This window comes from Ammospiza caudacuta, chromosome 4, assembly GCF_027887145.1.
Source record: "Ammospiza caudacuta isolate bAmmCau1 chromosome 4, bAmmCau1.pri, whole genome shotgun sequence".
Classification (NCBI taxonomy): Eukaryota; Metazoa; Chordata; class Aves; order Passeriformes; family Passerellidae; genus Ammospiza; species Ammospiza caudacuta.
Window position 1 is genome coordinate 52,436,306 of NC_080596.1, and position 20,327 is coordinate 52,456,632.

The following is a 20,327-nucleotide window of genomic DNA, read 5'->3' on the forward strand; positions in this document are numbered from 1 at the left end:
CGGCGGCCGCCGGCCGGGCCGTGAGGGGAGCGCGGGGCGGAGCGCGGGGCCGCGGGCGGGGCGGGGCGGGGGCGGGCGCGGGGGGAGCGGCGGGCCCCGGCGCCTGTTGCCCCGAGAGAGTTAACGGTGCGGGGAAACTCGCTCGCCGCTCCTCCGCCCGTGCCGGGCGCTTGGCAACCGGGGCGCCGCGCATGTGGGACCGCCGGGGGCCGCCGCCCCCCCGCCGGGCCCCGCGTCCCCCTCCCCGCCCCGGACAAGGCGTTTAACGTGCCCAGGCGTGAAGTATGGCATGCAAAGATGGTTTCTGCCAAGGAGCCAGCCATCGCCATGTCCTCGGGTCTCTCCATCGCCCTCCTGCACTGCCTGTGCCTGGCGACCTGGTGAGTAGCCCGGCGGCGGCGGGGGACCCGGGCGGCCGGTCCGGTGCCGCCGCTCCCTCGGGCTCCGGCGGCTCCGCTCACCCGCTCCCTCTTTGCCTCGCAGTCTCACCGGGCCGCCAGGGCAGACCAAAAAAGAGGAGAAATTGTGGCCGGAGAATTTTACCAACATCCTGAACAGCCTCCTGGATGGCTATGACAACCGGCTGCGACCGGGATTCGGGGGTACGGTGGCGGCGCGGTGCCGGCGGCGGGCGGGGGGTCGCTGGGCTGGGGCGGGGGACGCGGCGCTCACCGCTCGGACCGACCCGCTGCTGACCGAAAACGTGGGGGTGTGTCCCCATCCGTGCTGCGGGGTCCGAACCCTCCGGGAGGGGCCGGCGGCGAGGCAGAGGCTGGCCCGAAAGCCCGGGGGGTGCTGCGCAGTCCCGGCCGCGGGGGCCCCGCTGGGGCGGTCCCGGCCTCAGCCCCCGCTTTGCTGCTCTGCCCACATCCCGGCATCGGGCGGCTGCTGCTGCGCTGGAGGAAAAAATAAGCGCTGAGGCTGGTGCGCGTTGGTTTGGTGGGGACGGAGTGACCTGTCTAACACCCATATTCCTCTCGGTCTTGGCGGGTTTTGACCCGTAAATGCCACGATCGGGTCCTAAAAGAACCAAGTGTACTTTTGGCAGCCTAGGAGGTTAGGTCTGATGGATTCTGTTCCCCTAGTTAGGGAAAATCAGAGCTCAGGTGCCAGTTCTTTACCACAGTTGCTGAAATTCCAGGTTTGATTTAGAAGTCGTAGACTTGATGGCTGTATAGGAATTAGACGTGGCGGGGTTTTAAATTTGCCTTCACCTGTGCTCTGCGTGTGGGGGTTTTGGGCCTCTTCCTTTCCCCAGGCTGTTAAGATGCAGTTTTGTGGTGCTGAAGAAGCAGCCAGACTTGCTGTTCTTTATGATTTTGATGTTTTTGTGCAGGGTCTTGGAACCAAAAATCATTAAGATCCAGGCAAAATAAAAGTTTATTTTGTAATCTGGAAAGAAGGTATTAAAAACACAAATTTGAAACTAAAAGTAATATTAAAATATTTATTAAAAAATGCTACAGACCTTTTCATGATGCTCAGAGCTGTAATGAGGTTTTTATAGGCTGCTTCCAATACAGGATTGAATGAGATCCTTGCGTAGGTTTATGTTGCAAAATACTTTCTTCCTCCTCTGAAAGTACCTTCTCCATACATGTGATCCATCCACACTGACATGTATGCCAGCACATTCCCCACATGCCATATGCAGTGCTCTCACATGCATGATTGTGATTGTCAAAGGACAGCACCTGGCACCCATGGACCACTCTCATTATTTTGAGTGTGTGGAATAAATGAGGCCTTCTTAAGTTAGCTTACACATCAAGTGAGAAGGAAGCTAAATTTATTAACACCCGGAGGAGTCATTGGGAACTGATAGTCTTTTGCAATTTAGTCTTTGTGGAGAGGTTACAGACACTTCTGCACGCGTACAAGAGATGTGCTAAGTTTGGCATCATTTTAGGTTGAATGCCAAGTAATTAGTCATCTAGAAAAGATGCTTTATGAGCATTATCAGATTTCCAAAATTAAACAACCACTAAATATGTAATATATGGTGATTTTTATTTTAATGCAGTTGTCCTTTGCCAGATGTTTTGCAAGAGTAGGTATTTTTCCCCTGTAAGTGTGGAAGACTTTCAGAAAACGCAATCAAGGAGAAAAAGTTCATTGTATCTTCTTGAACTTTCACATTGGGAATATTGAAGTAAATGAGAGAGGGAAGCAAAAACTCAGATTTCAGCCTGGGGAAAATATCTCTGGGCCAATATTTCACAAAATGGATATTATTTTGCTTCTTCCTTCCTCATAGCAATCTCTATGGCTAAGATTTAACCACTCATCTTTGAGTTTTGAACTTTTAAGTAAAACATGGAGGAAAATGCTTTGGTTTTAAAAATGATGCTTGCCTCCCTAGCTCCTTACAGTGAAAATTATCTACACCCGATTTGAGAAGAACAACTTTGGATTAAAAAAAACCAAAAGCAAAACTAACCAAAGAAAGAAATTTCTGTAACTGATCAGATTTCACTTTTTGACATTGCTCAGAGTAATAACTACAGACTATTTATTCAAATAGAGAATACAAAAATCAACTTTTACCTTTATTTTGGGGCTTTTTCCTGATAAATCTTTATCGGAAGTGGGATTTGTAGCTTGAAAGTGGGTCACTCACTAGTTTATAGCATTGCAAACAAAATGTCAGAGGGGATGGGAATATTCAGAGATGGAAAGTGTAGTGTGTTTTGGGAATGTTAAAGCTACATCACATTCTGATGAACAGCAGAATACTTATTTTTGTTTTCTTCTTGAAGCTGATTCACCATCTAGTTTTCACAGGGCCTGAAATGAAAGGAAGGTTTTATTTTAAGAACAAAAGGCCTCACAGAGAACTAACTGATATTGATGAAAATATTTCTAATTCTGGCACAAATTATGTTTAAAATCAGACTCGGGGAGGTAGCCAAATTCTGAATTTTGCTGGCATGTTACAGCATTACCACAAATAAAATACATGAAGATAATTCACACGCGGAGCAAAGTAGAAAATGTTTGATTTTGGAAATTGCCTACAACTGGATCAATATTCTCCATACTATCATTAATTTGCACAATTTTTGGTAGTTTTGGAGGAGAAGTCAGATTGCCTCAGCATGCTTACAAATGTCGACGTGGTCTCCCAGGAGAGTTGTGAACACCAGTGGAATATGTGGAAGCTTCTGTTGGTGGTAGATATGCATTGACACCTTGAACCATAAGTTCACTTAATTAAATGAATTCAATAAACTTAAAAAGTTGCTGTCACCTTAAGATGCACTGCGATGTTTGGTAGTGTGAGAAACAAAACCAGATGTGTTTATTAAAAAGGTTACTAAAAGACCATTTAGGTGAAAGTTCAATTAAGCTGAGGGAGGGGGAGAATCTAACTCTCTAGATTTGCTACTCTTTAGTAGCAAAGAAATGTCACCTAGCAATTGAATGAAATAAAGCAGAATGGGCAGTTTCATGTAGGAAAAGAAAAAAGCCCTGCAACTGCTGTCAGGAAGACTTTAAATGCATAAGAGTTTTGAATTTGGGTAGATGGAAGGTATTTAGAGACTAATGAGTAAAGTAATGCTGTATGATGTTTCAAAATAGTGTGATGGAAGTGAAGTTAGTTCATTTCCTACACTGTATGTTTTGTTATACCCTTATCCTGAATTTCTGCATGCAATTTATAATCCAAGTAGGTTTTGTGGTCAAAACCACTCTATAAAAACAGTGTTTTTACAGAAACTGCTTGTAGTGACATTAATTAAAATCATCTGCTGGAAAACTTTGAGCGTACTACCAGAGTACTATTTTGATTCAGCTGTAAAAGTTTGAAGTAGAAGCATTTCTAGGTAAACCCTGTCTACAGTTTTCATCTGCTTTTAAAATTTTGTATATTACATTAAATTTCAGAAGCTGTATTTTCTCTGAAAATCACCTTGTTTTCTGGTCGTTAGTTTCAAACTGACAGTAGAAGTCCAAAGTCTTTGAAAGGAGCCTTATTCACTTGAAGTAAAAAGCCTGGATCTGATTTGCCATTTTAAACCCTTGCATGGCTTCAGACTTTACCTGAGTGACTCTTGACATTAGTAAGGGCCTGCAAGAGCTGATTCAAACCTGTATTGGATAGTAACTTTGAAAAATATGCTGATGTCTTTGAAATTGGCATGATACAGTACCTAATCACACTTAAACCTGGACTTAGAGATATAGGAAGGAATAAGGAGACTGAAGCTGATGAGAGTGACAAGACTGTGTGCTGCTGTGTATCTGCTAATTTTAATGAATTGTGCCTTTCAGACAACATCTGATCTCTGGTATCTTGCTTTTACTGGCCAGTTGTATGGCCAACCAAAGAAAATAAGTGGTGTGTGACTTGCCTCCTGCCCCAGGCTCTCAGGTTGGCTGTGGAACCCACTGACCACAAGCTGTGGCATCACCCACAACCTGCTGCTGATGTGTTGAGGTGTGGGTGCCCATCAGCTGGTGAAAGATGGAGCCCTCTCCCTTCCTGAGTTCTGTTAATTTGTGTGAGGTAGAACCTGGCACAAGTTTTGAGTCTCACTATTGACTACTGGTGTTAGCTCTGTGGCTTTCTCTTTGGAAATTGCCACATCCGCTGCTGACTCCTGAATAGAAGGCATAGGACTGTGTTCATCCATTTCCCTTTTTCTTTTTGTCCTCCCTTTGTGTTCTTTCACATGATCTTGTGATTGAGTGCAACTCAGTAGTACAGCTGAGTACTTGGTAGAATTAAATATATTGGCCATTGTCTCCCCTAGGAAGGGTAGGAGAAGGATTCTGTGCCCCTTTAGTCTGTGTGTTCTTCAGCTGATGAACAGCATTTCTGAAGAGTTTCATTTCCTGTCTATGCAGGACTTTAGTCAGAAAATAAACACAGAATACATTTGAAGTGCAACGGCAATTTTCTCCTTTTAGAGAAAATAAAAATATCTGCATGATTATTTGCTCTTACTAGGAACTCAGGCGTACCTTAAAGGTTCCATTGCTCAGCATAATAGATAATATAATTTATTTTTACTATTTAGATTGCAAATGGACTTGAAGTGAGCATTGAAAAGGGAAGTGGGTCATTTTTTTTTCCCAGCAGTTGTCCATTCTTTCTCAGCTGGTGAAAGTTGATGACTCAAAGCTTAACAGGATATGGTGTTAGATACCTGTAGGTGACAGATTTGAATTTGGCCTCCGTTAGTAATGCTTGAAGTCATTACCATCTGTCTGTTGTTCAGTGATCTGTGTAAAATTAGCTGATATTCTTAGTCCAGTTCTTAGTAGACAGGTGTCCACATCATGAAAACTGGCACCAGTAGCAGGCTTATTGGCTGGCTCAGCAGAGATGTTTTGCTGATAAATAGGCAAAGAAATAGTAGTCTCCTAATTTCTGGAGGTGTACTTTTCCCTTTTCAGGTTCAGACATGCTGATGGATGAACATACATAGAGACAAAGGTTATTGCGTGCTGCTGTGTTTGTTGTATTGTCTTTTGGTAGAGAATGTAGCCCATGTGTTTGAGTTCTGCATTAATTTTTTAAAAATGCCCTATCTACTTCTGGCTTCTGAGCAGAATTCTTACATATAGCAGGTGACCTTAGCTGTTCTTTCTGATGGAATGAAACAAGAGAACATATTTCATATGATGGGGTTTTTTTTTCTTTTTTTCCTCACTTAAAAAATGTCAACCCTATTCAGGCAGCAAGAACTTGGAAAGAGAAAACACCAAATCTTTCACACGTAGTTATATTTAAAAAAAAATCTGTAGCAACTACTTTTTTTTTTTTTTAATGTAGCCGTAGGAACTGATGTAATATGATTTTATGTGGTTTATATATCCTGGGATTGATCTCATAATAGCACCAATAACTGCACAGCGTAACTGCACTTTGTATGTTGAAACCTTTTTACAGGCTTGTTTGTTAATGTTTCCGATTAGTTGCAGGACCCTTGATGGCAAAATTTGCAATATACAGAAAGCTTGTTCAGGATTTGAGTGTTTACATACAGCAGGGATCTCTGCAGTGACAGTTGCCTATGGAGACGCAGGGATAATGGAACCCGAAGTCTTTCACTGGGAGCGGTGCTGCAGTTCATCCCATATGTTGACATAAAATGCATGGGAGAGCTCTCTTGCACTCCTCTTCCCAGGGTTAGGGCCTGGCATCACTTCTTCAGCCCACATGTAACATCTATAACACTGAACTATTCTGGCTTTTTGCAGGGGTTGCTTTTAATCCTGCCTGAGCTTCTTTAAAGTATATTATCTTGCAAGCAGTGATTCAGACGTAACTGTTCCCACTGCAGTGTGTAGGACTCTCCTCCTATTTCATTGACACAAAAATACACACCAGTATGATATAAATAGTTCTTCAGCATTCCTGAAGATTTATGGTGGATAGATACTTTGTGAAGATCCATTGAGGGGTAAGCCCAAATGGTCATATTTAAAGTTAATTGGCCTTCTTACAAATCACTGCATTTTATTGCCAGTAATAGAGCGTTAAGGATTCTAATAGGATCTTCTGCTTGCAGAGCCTGAGTTGATTAAGTGGTGCAACACATTCGTTTTGGAGGGCTGCTTAAATCACCAGTAAAAGTAGGTTAGGTGACTACAGATCACCTCCTCGTTGACAGGAATTCCCACGATTAATAATAGTTTAAAAAAGAGGCAGCAGCATGACTCACTATTTATACCCCCGCTATTGTTACCAACTATGTTTTCTTCTAGAACAAGAAGAATAAGAGGTAGGTATTGGTGTCGCCATAGATACTCCTGGGTTGGCATTAAGTACTGGGATGTGCTGGAAAATCCAAGATTTGTCACTTCACAACTGTTAAGGCCAGTGTAGGTGGAAGACGTGGAGCATGAAAGGGCTGCAATTGGAGAGAAAGCATTAAGGAGATAATCAGCTTCACTGTCTTTGCTCCTACCAGACACTGAACTGTTTGGCCAAGGCCAAAGGCTGCAAATCAAGGATTTGTATGTCTGTACTAGCTGGATAACTGTTATGATGTTTAAAGTATCTCTAGATACACATTCATCTGCCATTTTCTAGTGGAATAAGGTGTGATTTTCACATCTGTTTTGTTACTCTTCTGCCATCATGTTGGACAAGCAACTGAAATATATTTGTGGCCTCATAATTGTCTGAGAGTTCCTGCTTCCTTCTTTCTCATGGGTCATACTAATAAATATTTGAGGGCAGAATAGCAGTTACTGGAGAGTGAATTCAAACAATTCAAACATGGTTTTAGTCTTGTGCTGCTGCTGCAGTGTTTCTAAATAGCATTAACTTGTAGGCTTGGTGATTTGGAGATTAGCTTCTTGATATTAGCTTCCCCCTTTCTGAGAAACTTCAAAAACCAGTTGCAATGCCTATCGTCCATGAAGCTGTAATCATTTAATAAAACAAAAGAAATCAATGTCTGAGGAGAAGCAGCTCATGCCTGTAGGAAAATCTGTCCCTTTGCTCAATTTGGTATGATTGTAAAATTACAGTGTTCTGTGAGCTAAAGAAAAGACTATACCATCAGAGGAAAAGCACTTAAAGGTCTGGGATTTATTTAAGGACTATTCCTATTTAGTTTCTTAGAACTAACAAGTAAAGCAGTTCCTGAAAGGAATTCAGGCACTTGTCTCTGTTACTCAGTAAAAAGGGAGTACTGAATATTGAACTCAGTTCCTAAAAGGGAATCCTTCAGGAACTGAGTGCAGTATTCAGTATTCTCTTATTATTGAGTAACAAAGACCAATTCCTGTATTTTCTTATTAAAGCTATGTGGGAAAATGAATTTTTCACTTCTGTAGAACTGATTGCAGAACTATTTCAAGATCAAATGAAATAAATATCTATCTATTTAAATCAACCCTGGATAAATTTTAAAAGTGTACTTATGGGAGATCACTGGTAATTGAATCTCGTCTATTCCTACATGCAAGTATGACTGGGCTTTTCTCTGCTATTTTCTAGCACTGTAGATAAATGTCTTCACTTCTAATCTCTTGGAGCTCTTCTGCTCTCCAGAAATCAATATATTCAGGAAATGTCATTGGACCATGTGGTTAGTAAAATGAGTGATCGTGGATTTCCCTGACTGATGAACGCTTTATTATTTGGAGAAAGGGGAGCAGCTTCCATGTTCAGGCAGTAACCCATTGCAAAACAAATGGCCTGGTATGAAAGTGTGTAATCTGGAACTTGGTGGTTGCTTCTTAAAAGCCTCTTTGAGACAGACATGCCAAACTATACAACTTTCCAGGGGTCTCTGAGCTACCAACTGTTGTACAGTGGAATTTCTACTTTTATTTTGAAAAAATGCCCTTCTGAGAAACCTAGCTTCCAGCAAAGTAATCTTTTTGACATTTAGATGAAAAATTCTTAGCTTTTCATCTCTAAATAATAGGCAAATTCTATAGTAAAAAAATTTTGCATGGTTCTCTTTTACTTTTTGTTCACAGCTTGAGACTTATTCTAGGTGCAAGAACTTCAATTTCCCTATTTTCCCATTGCTTACTTCTTTTTTTATCTTTTACCATTTGATTCAAAGTGACATCTGTGAAGACTGATTTTTTAGAATTTTTTTTCTTTTCAAGTGGGACATTCTTCTGCTGCTAACTCTGTTGAATCTTTCCTTCTTTCATTTTTAGATTGCAAATATTATGATAAAACCTGATTTATCAGACTTGAGCCACTTATCCTTTATAGTAATTTGAGTTGTAGGGGTTTAGAATCTGGTTGTGAATTTGTAGATGATGCATTTTGTTTTCAAACAGATATCGTTTGGTAAGACCTTTGGTAGATTTCTTTATCAAACTTATGATGTGAGTTAATTACCTGAATTAAACTGTTTGCTAATGCTTTGATCACAAAATCGTCATAACAGCGGATCATGATTAACAGCCTTCTAGATTATTACATTAGGAAGAGACCTAAATCCCAGTGAAATTAGTACATGTTTTCTGTGGTTTAAGGGGAAATGTAGAGTGTACGGAAGAGCAAATGCCCATTTAAGACTTCAAGGTAGTAAAAGAAATAATACATTAAAATAAAACTGCTTTCTCTGGTGGTTGATTTGCCATAGGCAGTTGTGAGAGTGCAAAACCTCTGTTCAGTGCACTGTTTTTGGCAGTGTCCTAAGTATCTTTGGTTCTTTCACGACAGACATTGTAGCAGAATGTGCATCTTGGTTCAAACCCTCAAAGGTACTTAGACCTCCAACTTTTGTTTTGGATATTAGTATTACAGCACTTAAGTACATCTCAGGAAGTGGATGCAGTTCTTGATCCTGCAATACTAAATTACTCGGTGCATAGCATGCTAATGTCTGTTGCCCAGTTATTGCCTGTATGTCCAAATATTAGTAATAAATGCTTTGAGGAAAGTGGATTTCTGGGATTCAGTGCTTGTTGTAAGGTAGAATGGTGTTTTCAGTGAGCCTTTTAATTTTTTGGCATCAGTTTTCTTAGTGCTTGAGTCAACTTTGGTTTTCTGAATGGGGATTTGCATGGCAATGCTGCTTTTGATTTACTTATGTGGTAATTGAGAAGTGCTTCTTATTTGAGACTTATCTGAATTGACCTCTGTTTGCATTTTGCTCTTGCTCGTCCACAGAACCCTGAAAGTGGTAACTGTTCACACACCAGGATCATTTATGGGAATTGTTGACCTGCAAAATTCAAATTTTCTTGCTCACTTCCTTTTCATACATTAGGTCCTGTTACTGAAGTCAAAACAGATATATATGTCACCAGTTTTGGACCTGTTTCTGATGTAGAAATGGTATGTATTTCTGGGATTAAAATGCCATTTCCTGGTTCTGAGAAACCATTAGCTGCAGTAGGAGTGGATGCTTCATCTGTACTGTTCTGTCAATCATGCAAATTAGGCAAGATTAGTAACAGCTTAATTTACAGGTTATAATTAGATACATAAGGCCTGATTCTGGTCACACTTTCAGTGGGTTTTGGCTGGCTTAAGAAATTCACTTCATGGGATTTAAAACAGATTTTCACGGCACAGAGGCAGAATCCAGCCTTGCAGGGAGTGTCTAAGTAAGTCTACTGTGGGGAAAATGTGTAATATCTTTGAAATTGCTTTTCATTTCTGAAACTTGCGGTATGCTCAGGTGAATAGTAATGACATCACTTCAAAAATACTTGTTGACGTTTCCATTTCAGATGAATGCCCTTTGCTGATCTTTGTGCTCCTTTAAGCATCACTCTCAGCAAATGTTTGTCTGAAAAGAGTTTTCACAAGTATATTCAGAAATTAAATGTCCAAGTCACATGCATGAAACAGTAACAGAGGAGAAATATTACATTTGCATGTTCTGTTATTTGTGGCTGAATGGCTTTTGATTTCAAGGTCAAATCCAGCAAAACTCTCATCAACTTCTCAAATACAGTGATGCACCCTTAAATCATGCAGCAGTTGATCTTTTTATAACATAATCAAGAAATCCCATGGAAACAATGCAGCCATATGTGTTGAACTGAACTTCTTCATGGAAAAAGCAGTTTCAGGGTAGTAATTTTCTTCCCATATAGTGCTGTTGTTCACTTTGTGTTGCACTTGATTTAATTTCATTATATGGAAAGGTATGTGATAGTAAGGTATTTTTTTCCAGAGTTACAGTTGTGACAGCACTCTCATGTTGAAATGCATCTTACCCCTTTGTTGATTATCACGTGCAGGGTGATGCTTTTCAGAGTGACAAGGGGTACAAGAATGTGGTCCCAAGGAAATCTAGTAATAAGTGCCTCAAATCTGCAGTGAGGGCTGCATGTCATCTCTCAGGTTTCATTTTCAGGGGAAGTTATTAGTTGTACTGGAGCATATATCTAGGCAGAAGTGACAACATGGACTGAAGATGGGTAAGGAACTTGAAAAAGGAAAGTTTATTTCCCCTTTCTTCATTAAGGATGATTTAGGAGGCTATTTAGGGATGCAGGAATTGTTTCTGGAATACTCTTCAGTTAATATATCCATTAGTGACCCAATGTAATCTGAATGTGGCTGCACTCATAAAACTTGCTGCAACAGTGACGCGTGCTATGGTCTCAGTACAGGGGAGGTCAGAACGTCTTTTTAGTTGTTTTTGTACCCATTTTCATTTTATGAATGGCTTTCATTTAATGAAAATGGTTGGGATCTTATATTACAAAATCTGTCAGGTAGAAGCTAATAACAGAAACTGCTACTTATGAGTTATGAATTTGCCAGCAAGAAATGACACTAGAGGAGACACTTTTCATGGATTGACTATAAATCACAGTGGAGGATACAGTTGTGGAAAAGAAGATATGCAATCCTAAGATGCATTACTAGTAGTCATGCCTCCTGCCAATGCAAATAGTTACGGTTTTACAAGTAATTTCAATGGAGACATTATGCAGAAAAATTTGAAATCTAGTCAGAAAACATTGTTTGGCTTAACAACAAAATCAAAACTGTAAGCTCGAAAGGACTTAAACGTGACCTTTTTCATTGCCACATGGCAGCTTTTTTGTGAAATGCTTTAGCTTCCTGGGATGAGAAATGCACTCTTTCATCCATTCATTCACATTTGATTTCTCATGATGTGCCTCTGTCTGCCGTTCTGCAGTTGTTTGCGTGTTTTCTTTGGAGCATCTGAGTGGCTTTTCTGAGAAAGTTAATGGGATAGTTACATACTTTTAAAAAATGTAGATATATATGCAAATCTCTATATAATTTATTATCCCTGTTTTGTGGGCATGGCAAAAGATTTACTTAGCTTTCTTCAGTTAAAAGCTTACTTTCCATGAGATGAAGCTGGGTTTTCTTTCCTAACTTTAAAGTGGAACTAATCATTTGTCCTGGTATTTTCAATTTAGCCAGCAGCAGCTGATCAATGGATATATTTTCTTTAAAAATCTGTTGACAATTCTTGTCAGAGATAATTTTGTTTCCAGTTATATGCTTGACTTCCAACTCAGTTGTCTGCTTCCTGAAACTTAATTAGGTTAATTATTCCTTAATGATTAAATGTGTAGCAGTTTATTGATATGACTAATGTAAGAAATTAAGCTATTAAGAAATACACAAGACACTTTAATTGGTGGAAAGATGTTTTTGTAGTGGACTTAGGATTTTCTTCTCTAATGATTTCTTTGCTCCTGAGGGATTTCTTCTTTTACAGGAAACACACATGCAAATGTGATCTTTGTTTTTCTGCAATTTAATACAGGAATATACAATGGATGTCTTCTTTCGTCAGACATGGGTAGATAAAAGATTAAAATATGATGGCCCTATTGAAATTTTAAGACTTAACAACTTGATGGTTTCGAAGGTATGGACTCCTGATACTTTCTTCAGGAATGGGAAAAAGTCTGTTGCACATAATATGACAGCCCCAAATAAACTCTTCAGAATAATGAGAAATGGCACCATCCTGTACACAATGAGGTATCTAATGTATTTGTTTGACTTCTTACAATTACTGTATGCAAAAGTTGTACTGCCTAGACAAAATGGCAACCAGAGACTATTTAATTTGTTCCATTATAGGCTTACAATAAGTGCAGAGTGTCCCATGAGATTAGTGGATTTTCCCATGGATGGTCATGCTTGTCCTCTCAAATTTGGGAGTTGTAAGTTGCAATTATCAAATTTCTTGTGACTACAGAATTTAAATAGTAGAATTAAATTTTAAGCAGTTACTAGACTTTATGAATTTAGAGAGTTATGTCTTGATATGCAATCTCTATGCAGAAAAAACTCCTGTTAATTTCCTCAATACTTCAATTTAGTACCTCAAAAATTAAACCCAGAGAACTAAAAAGCAGGTGGTGATTCAGCTATTATGTTAAACCCCACTACTCTGGACACGCTGTTGCTTGAAATTTGTTGTTTTTCTTGGTTCCTGGGGAGGAATTGGATACTCAGTGAAGTGAGAGGTTGTCTGGAGAAGAGAAACTTACCTTAAACAGCCGGGTAAAAGACACCTAGGGAAGCAGGTTAGCTGACTTTCTCTACAGATAGTGGAAGCACATTGGCATCTTAAGAAAGAGGTGTAGGTTATGTGTAGAGATTTGATGTCTATTTGTAATTGTCTATCTGCTGGCCTGTAAGAGGAGTTTGCATGGCAAGTTTAGACAAAATAAATAACTTTTTAACTGGTGCGAAAAATCTTAGTGCAGATGACTTTTCTGCTTTGAAGTCAGATGTAGGTTTTTGAAAAATATCCAAATTTTGGATAGAGGAACAGTTTGAGATTGCTGCATAAAAACTAGAGAGGGTAGCCGTGGTTCCCTGATGTGAATCCAAAGCAGAGACCTCTGAGACCCCCTGGAAATGGTTGGTGCACTCCATTAACTATCTTGTTATTCTTTTAAGCCTTCTTGGTCACTGACATCTCTGCTTTAGACCCTCCAATGGCTGGACATTAATCTGTTCTCCTTGACCCCAGAGCTCTGAAGTCAGGAATTGCTGCAGAGCCTTCAGAGATTTTGCATTGCATAAATTTAGCTTATACAGCTGGATAGTCAGCCTGAACAGAGGTATGAAAGACACAGCTCTGATACGGTTTTTCATCAGTGGAAGCCATGTGCTGCAAGATTTGCCTTTGATATCAGCTGTATGATAGGGGGGATTTGATAGTGGGGGCTCATTCACAGTAACAGCTCTTCAGAGAGAATCACCACTCAGCAGGAATTGCTGAACACTAGTCTGATGTTTCCCACAGTGAAACTTGAAATAACGTGTAACCATTTCAAATGTAAGACTGATTTGATTCAATTTTAACAGGAGTTTGGACTGTGTAGGGATTGAATGCTAGCCCTAAGACATGTCTTTTGAATTAAATGTAAAATGTTTCTTTGTGTGTGCTTATTTTGGGGCCATTGTGAATTCTTTGCTGACCTACGGTTTCTGGCAAATATTTTAAACAGAAGTTTAAAATGTTGCCATTTTTAGTATAATCATCTTTTTTTTTTGTAAAGTAATGTGCACCCAACCTTCAAAATATATCTTCTTTGTACATACTCTTTTCTTTTTTATATTAGTATATTGTAATGGTAAAATTATAGTTAGAAATTGCTGAAATAAAGATAAACTTTACATGCCCAGTAAGGGCTGATCCATAAGGAATTTATGTTTAGTCTTCACATTCATATTTGAAGTGAATTTATCTGTGACACTTGACATATTACCTCAGCTCTTATTTATTCTACTCCAAGGGTGGCTTTTTGGGGGGTAACTTAACATGAAAGGTATCTTCTGAAGTTGTTCATGTATGTTTTACTGTTTGGTTTCAGTAGCTTTGGCTTTGGTTCTTAGTAAGGCATGAGAAAAAGTTTCCTATTTATACAAACTGATGCTGTGTTGTAGATGCTTATCCAAAGAGTGAAATTATTTATACCTGGACAAAAGGACCTGAGAAGTCAGTGGAAGTTCCTGAGGAGTCTTCCAGTTTAGTTCAGTATGACCTGCTTGGGCATACGGTATCCTCTGAAACTATAAAATCTATTACAGGTAGGAATCTCATCAGTAAAAGTCAACTTGAGGTAAAACTAACCTGTAACATTGCCCAAAGCCTTTTTTCTTTTTCTTCCTGTACGTTTTATTCTACTGAATGTCATAGGGTATGTATTAAGGGCTGAGGGTGTAAATCTGAATTAGGTTTCTGTCCTTGAGATTTACATTTGCAGATTCATTACAGTAGATTGCGACAGTCTTTCAGAAAGCTAGAATGAGATCATTACTCCAAGGGACAAAATGAGCATTTAATCACTGCTTAAAATGCAGTTTGAAGAGTCAAGAGGATGCCTGGGTGAGGAAGTAATTTCTCAGCACTGTATCCACATTATGTGCAAAAGACTTCCTTTGTTTGGTGGTGCAAACAGCTTGGGATAGAAGTACAGCATACAGAATGGGTTATTAAAACCATAAAAACCCTCTAGCCAGATAAGGGTAGGCACAAATACATTAGTCACAATAGATATTTCTGCTGATTTGTGCTGTAAGAAATAAGGCAAATGGCAACTACAGGCATCCAAAATGACTGAAGTATCACTGATGAGCAGTGTGGTGATAAACAAGCATATTCCCAAAATATTTTTAAAATTTGGAATCGTTTTCTAAGCATCAGCAGGTTTGGGTGTTGTGAGATAGTCAAAATGAAACCAGTAAAGCAAGCATACTTGATGTATTGCTCTATGGATGGTTTACTCAAAGATAAAATGGCATTTTGCAATTCACTAGAAATTTACTTCTCAGCATATAGATTATTATGAGTTAATAAAAAAGAATTCCTTGGTGTCCCAAAAGGCTCATTCTGTAGTGCTTTATTGTAGACAGTTTGTTGTGTTTATGGTAAAACTGCTTTTTTGGTCTGTTTGCTTAATATGAATTACAACATTCTAGATAAATTTAGAGTATTTTTAATTCTTCTCAATGATTTGTTTCATTATCATAGTGGGACTGACTTATAAATCTAGCAAAAAGTTGAGATGCTTGAATAACATTTGATGTGTATCATTGTTCTTAATTTTTTATTCAGCAGGTAGGTACCACAATGTTACAGATATTGTGGTAGGTAGATAAATTGTGTTGTTGGATTGTCATCTTCAACAGCTGTCAAAAGGATTTTTAAAATCCTGCTTATACTGTAAAATGTAATTCAGTATTAGTTGTATTATAGCATTTTTGATATCAACTTCTGTCTAAGGACCTACTCTTTCTGGGATTTTTAAACAAACCTTCATTCATTCTTGTTCTAAGAAGATATCTGTCTGTGAATGTAAAGATACATAAATAGCATCACCTTAAACAATCCTACTTGAGAGTCTGAAACAAATTTTATACACAGAAAAATATTTTCTTTTGGTTTTTTTTTTAGGTGAATATATTGTTATGACAGTTTATTTCCATCTGAGACGGAAAATGGGTTATTTTATGATTCAGACCTACATCCCATGCATTATGACCGTGATCCTCTCTCAAGTTTCATTTTGGATAAATAAGGAATCAGTACCTGCTAGAACTGTTTTTGGTAATTATTTCCTTTTTTTAACTTTTTCTTGTACTTGCTCTTTTAATAACTCTCACTAGAATAGGCCTTTTCAGTGCCTTGGGGTATACTCCATGCTATTGCAGAAACAAGGGGATAGTTTAAATTCAGAGTATATTCCATGCTATTGCAGAAACAAGGGGATAATTTAAAGTCAGGGGGAATCTTGCTGTTGATGTATGAAGAATGTTGTTAAGTGAATCTTTGGACTCTGAGGAGAAACTTGGAATATATAGCCAGAAGGGTGGCATGGTAACGTGTAGCAAATGGCTCCGCAGCTCTAGGGATTCTACCTGCTTGAGGGAACAAAACTGGAAAGACCTGGCTCTGACTAATACACTCAAGTCCTTAGTCTACATCCAGATCAGGTTTATCCTCCAGTGGATAGTAGTGAAAGTACTTGAACTCAAGGTTTATAGAATACTTGTACAAAAAATTGTTTTGGAGTGTGTGAGATGTTCCAATGTCTTGTTGGGAGGTATCTGTGTCATTAGTGGAAGCTCGCTATGAATAAGGCTTAGATTCTGTTACTGTAATTTCATATTTAGTGCTTTTCTTTCCTTTCTGCCACTGCCATCATGAAAATGAATTAAAAAAGCAAACTGATCACAAGATATTAAAATCGATCTTTTCAAAATACAGCTTGAATGAGGTGGCACAGTGAAAATAACAGAAAATCTTCAGTGGAAGACAAAGTGCAAGAATCTAAGGGGAAATATGTTTCCTAACAAAGAAATAGGATAAAAACATTTAAAAAGCTGCCTAAAGCAGGAAGAGAATGCTCTACTAAAAGCCTCTCTATAGACTGCTAGATGCTGGCAGGAGTAATAGGGACAGTTGTACTGGCAGCTCCAAGTCTTGCAGAAGAATGATTTAATAAAGAAAAATCTGACAAAGACTGTCAGTAAATTGATATTGTCAGGTTACCTCCTTGTTTTTGGTTAATGTTTGGTCATTTATTTTACTTTACCCTATTTTTACATCTATTAAGAAAATGTTTTTAGAAACAATTCAGACAAAGTTTTTGCTTGAAGTGGACAAAGGTCTACTCAGGTCCTTAGAAAGGATGGGGCTAAACAGAGATGGGCCTCATCCAGGGAAGGAAACAAAACCCAAATAACCAACTTTCCCTGGGTTTGTTTTTTTTTTTTTTCTCAGACTTAAACATTTTCAGTGGTGTGGTTTTCAACACCTTCCCACTGAAGAAGGTTTTGTGAGCTTGCATCTGTATTTTTTATCCTCCTGAAAACTCTGAGAAATCCTTTGAGCTGTCATGACCTGGCTGCTACTCTTGTTTTTCTTCTTTGGAAGGAAGGACTGATTTACTTGTGAGCATTTCTCTGTATGGCAGTGTGTAGGTGAAGCCTTTTTTATTATATTACCTTGATGGAATACCATCATTTAGCAAATGGGGATGTGAGAAATCTATTGAAAAACATAATGAATTTAAATTCTTCTAAGCATAGAAATTGCATCTTGAATTAGAATGGATACAGTGTTCTTTTCATAAGAGTAAGGGCATCTCTATTTGTAGTCACTCATCACTGAGGTTATCATAGTAGGACTTATGCAGTGTTCAATGCATACTTGGGATTTTACATTTCTATGATATGGGATATTCTGGATGAAAAAAGAAAAAAAGACTCCATTCATTTGTTTTTTATGCGGCATGTGTTTGCATTCGAAGTACTACCATGAAGTGGCCATCTTTTGATGGCCATCTTTAGTGTTCATGCTTCACACATTTTAATTAAAGTTGTTATTTCAGAAGATGAAAATTAATTAAATTTCATTGGCTGACTAGTAGCAGAAGGCTGTAAAAAAACCTGATGATTTCTTAACTAACAGAGTTTTTAGCATAATATTCTTCCTTGGCACCAAAATGTTTCCTGGGTTACAAATGTGATCAGAGACACAGATGCAGAGTAATAGGGGGCATCCAGAGCCGTTTACAGGAGAAGTCATGTTTTTGTTGCAGTCTGAGGAGTACTCCCCAATTTAACAACTTATATCTTATTCACATGTTTAGAAAATAACTTGTAAAAAATTCAACTGAACTTGATGTGAAAAACATATAAAATGAAGGCTTCTGTGTTTTTTTTTCATGTGAGCTGTAGATGATCTGCTGAAGTCATGGCTTTCTGTGGCTCCTTTAAAAAGTGGTAAGCTGTTTTAGGACTTAGCTGCTCATGGATATGTGATGCTTGCCATGACTTTAATGCCGTACTCACAAGCAGCAGAGAACGGCTCATATGTGATTTGAAATTCTTTGTTTGAAGGTCCTTACCTGTTCTTGCCTTGTTTTACTTTGATTCAACAGTTCTTTTGCTTTGTTTTTTAAAAGGAATAACCACAGTGTTGACAATGACGACGCTGAGCATCAGTGCAAGACATTCACTGCCAAAAGTATCCTATGCTACTGCCATGGACTGGTTCATAGCAGTTTGCTTTGCCTTTGTGTTCTCTGCTCTGATTGAGTTTGCTGCTGTCAACTATTTCACTAACATTCAAATGGAAAGAGCCAAAAGGAAGACGGTCAAGTCCCTTCTTGAATTCCCAGTTGCTCCAGTACAAAGGAAAAGAAGTACAGAAGAGACATTCACGGTATGTTTCCAGCTTATGCAAACATTTTCTGCATTTTTGGTAGTGTTTCTCAGTATAAATTGGCCTTTATCTTCCTCCTAGGCTCCCTTTGAGCTAATGAAGATTGTACATCAGATTAATGGCTAATATACTATACTATATTCAATTACAAAGACCTGTAAAACATGATTTAATTCTTATTTGGTTATTGAATAAACTCAGGGGTGAGGTGGCAATTATGTCCATCCATATGTGAAGTCTCTTCTATGTTTGTGTTTTGATGAAGGTCAGTTAGGATGGGAATCTTGAGGAAACTTAGTTTCCTTTTCCTTTTCCACATTGATTCTGTATAGACTGATTATACAGGCCAAGATATTGCAGATTATAAGGGCATCAGGTTATCCTATGTGGCTAGTGTCTTTAATGAATTAAAATACGTTGAAGCATACAGTGCTCCAGCTGTACCTTGGAGCACTTCTCTAAACATCACAGATCTTGGATTGCATGTGTTGCCTGCCAAGAAATTTCTTTCTTTATCTGTTACAATTTCAGGAATTTTTGAAGAATGTTGGATGGAAACTTTTTGTCTACCATAGATGTTATTTTAATTTGCACAGTAGTTCACCTCAATTGCTGATAAGTTTTTGTGGCTCTCTTTAGCAAAACGCTTGTCTGCTTTCCTAATGCTTTGGATTTGGTGTGACTTGTGGGGGAGTTGTTTTAGTGTGTGGACTAGCTAATAAGGGCTCAATCTCATTTCCAGTTGGGCTCACTTGTGATTACCCATTCTTCTGTTCTCCCATTCCCAATAAATGGTGCTTACTGTCTGAAGCAGCTGTTGATGAGGCATGTAGCTAACAAAGCCACTGCAGGACCTGTCCCAGCCGTGCAGGGGCCATTTCTTCCCAGCCGTGACTGGCTCTTGGCAACGCCACTCAAGAAGTGAGACGCTGACAGCAGCATTGTGATTTACTTACTCTTCCTGTCAGCCTGACTTTGTAATTTCCTTTGGCTGAGCCAGGATTTAAGAAGTGCTGTTTTAGACTAACTCTTGTTAATTTTGTCTTCTGTCTCTTTTCACATCTCATTTGTCTCCTTCCCTATTCATCCTCTCATTTTTGCCTTCCCACCCCTTCCATTTTCTATCGCTGCGCAGCTGCTGTCCACCCACTTCCATTTTTCTTCCTCTTCTTTGCTCTCCTACAGTAGATACTGTTTTCAATCTCCTGGCTGTGTTGTTATGTTAGCTCCCATTTCTGCTTAGAAGGATAGATATGCTCCTGGAGAGTTTGTTATTTGTCACTCCTGCTGGTAAGAGACAGGAACCAAGAAATATGTTTATAGTAGCACGAAGTTCACCTTGTACACAGAGGCATTAGTGCTATGAGCTTATGCTAAGCTTCTTGACTGTGCAGCAAGAGGTTTAGTAGAGTATCTTGGCTGCTCCTGAGGAGTGAAAGTAAATACTGCTTTTGGTGGTAGGTTTTATTTGGATACCTAGGAAAATAAATTACTTAAGAACATTTTAATCCTAGTTTTATTTATTAGATTTTATTTTAAACAATAGGAAAACAGTCATTTACTCAGGTAGCTTAATAAAACTTATTCTCATGGAGGCTTCAAAGAACTCTTTTGATTCATGGACGGAATTACTTTAAATTAGTAGTGTGTAATGCTTAGCCATTTATACACATTTTGGAGAAGTTCCTCTTTCTCTCCTTT

At 38.9% G+C, this 20,327-nt stretch overlaps 1 protein-coding gene across 1 annotated transcript in view; it reads left to right on the forward strand.

Annotated features, from left to right (window-relative positions):
* The first annotated feature begins 297 nt into the window (after positions 1–297).
* GABRA4 (gamma-aminobutyric acid type A receptor subunit alpha4) overlaps positions 298–20,327 on the forward strand; it is a 41,995-nt gene continuing 21,965 nt past the window's right edge. The window contains exons 1-8 of the mRNA XM_058803493.1: positions 298–380; positions 484–602; positions 9,702–9,769; positions 12,198–12,418; positions 12,521–12,603; positions 14,342–14,485; positions 15,852–16,004; positions 18,367–18,626. Coding sequence (XP_058659476.1) covers positions 298–380; positions 484–602; positions 9,702–9,769; positions 12,198–12,418; positions 12,521–12,603; positions 14,342–14,485; positions 15,852–16,004; positions 18,367–18,626 — 1,131 coding nt within the window. The remainder of the gene's footprint in view (positions 381–483; positions 603–9,701; positions 9,770–12,197; positions 12,419–12,520; positions 12,604–14,341; positions 14,486–15,851; positions 16,005–18,366; positions 18,627–20,327) is intronic.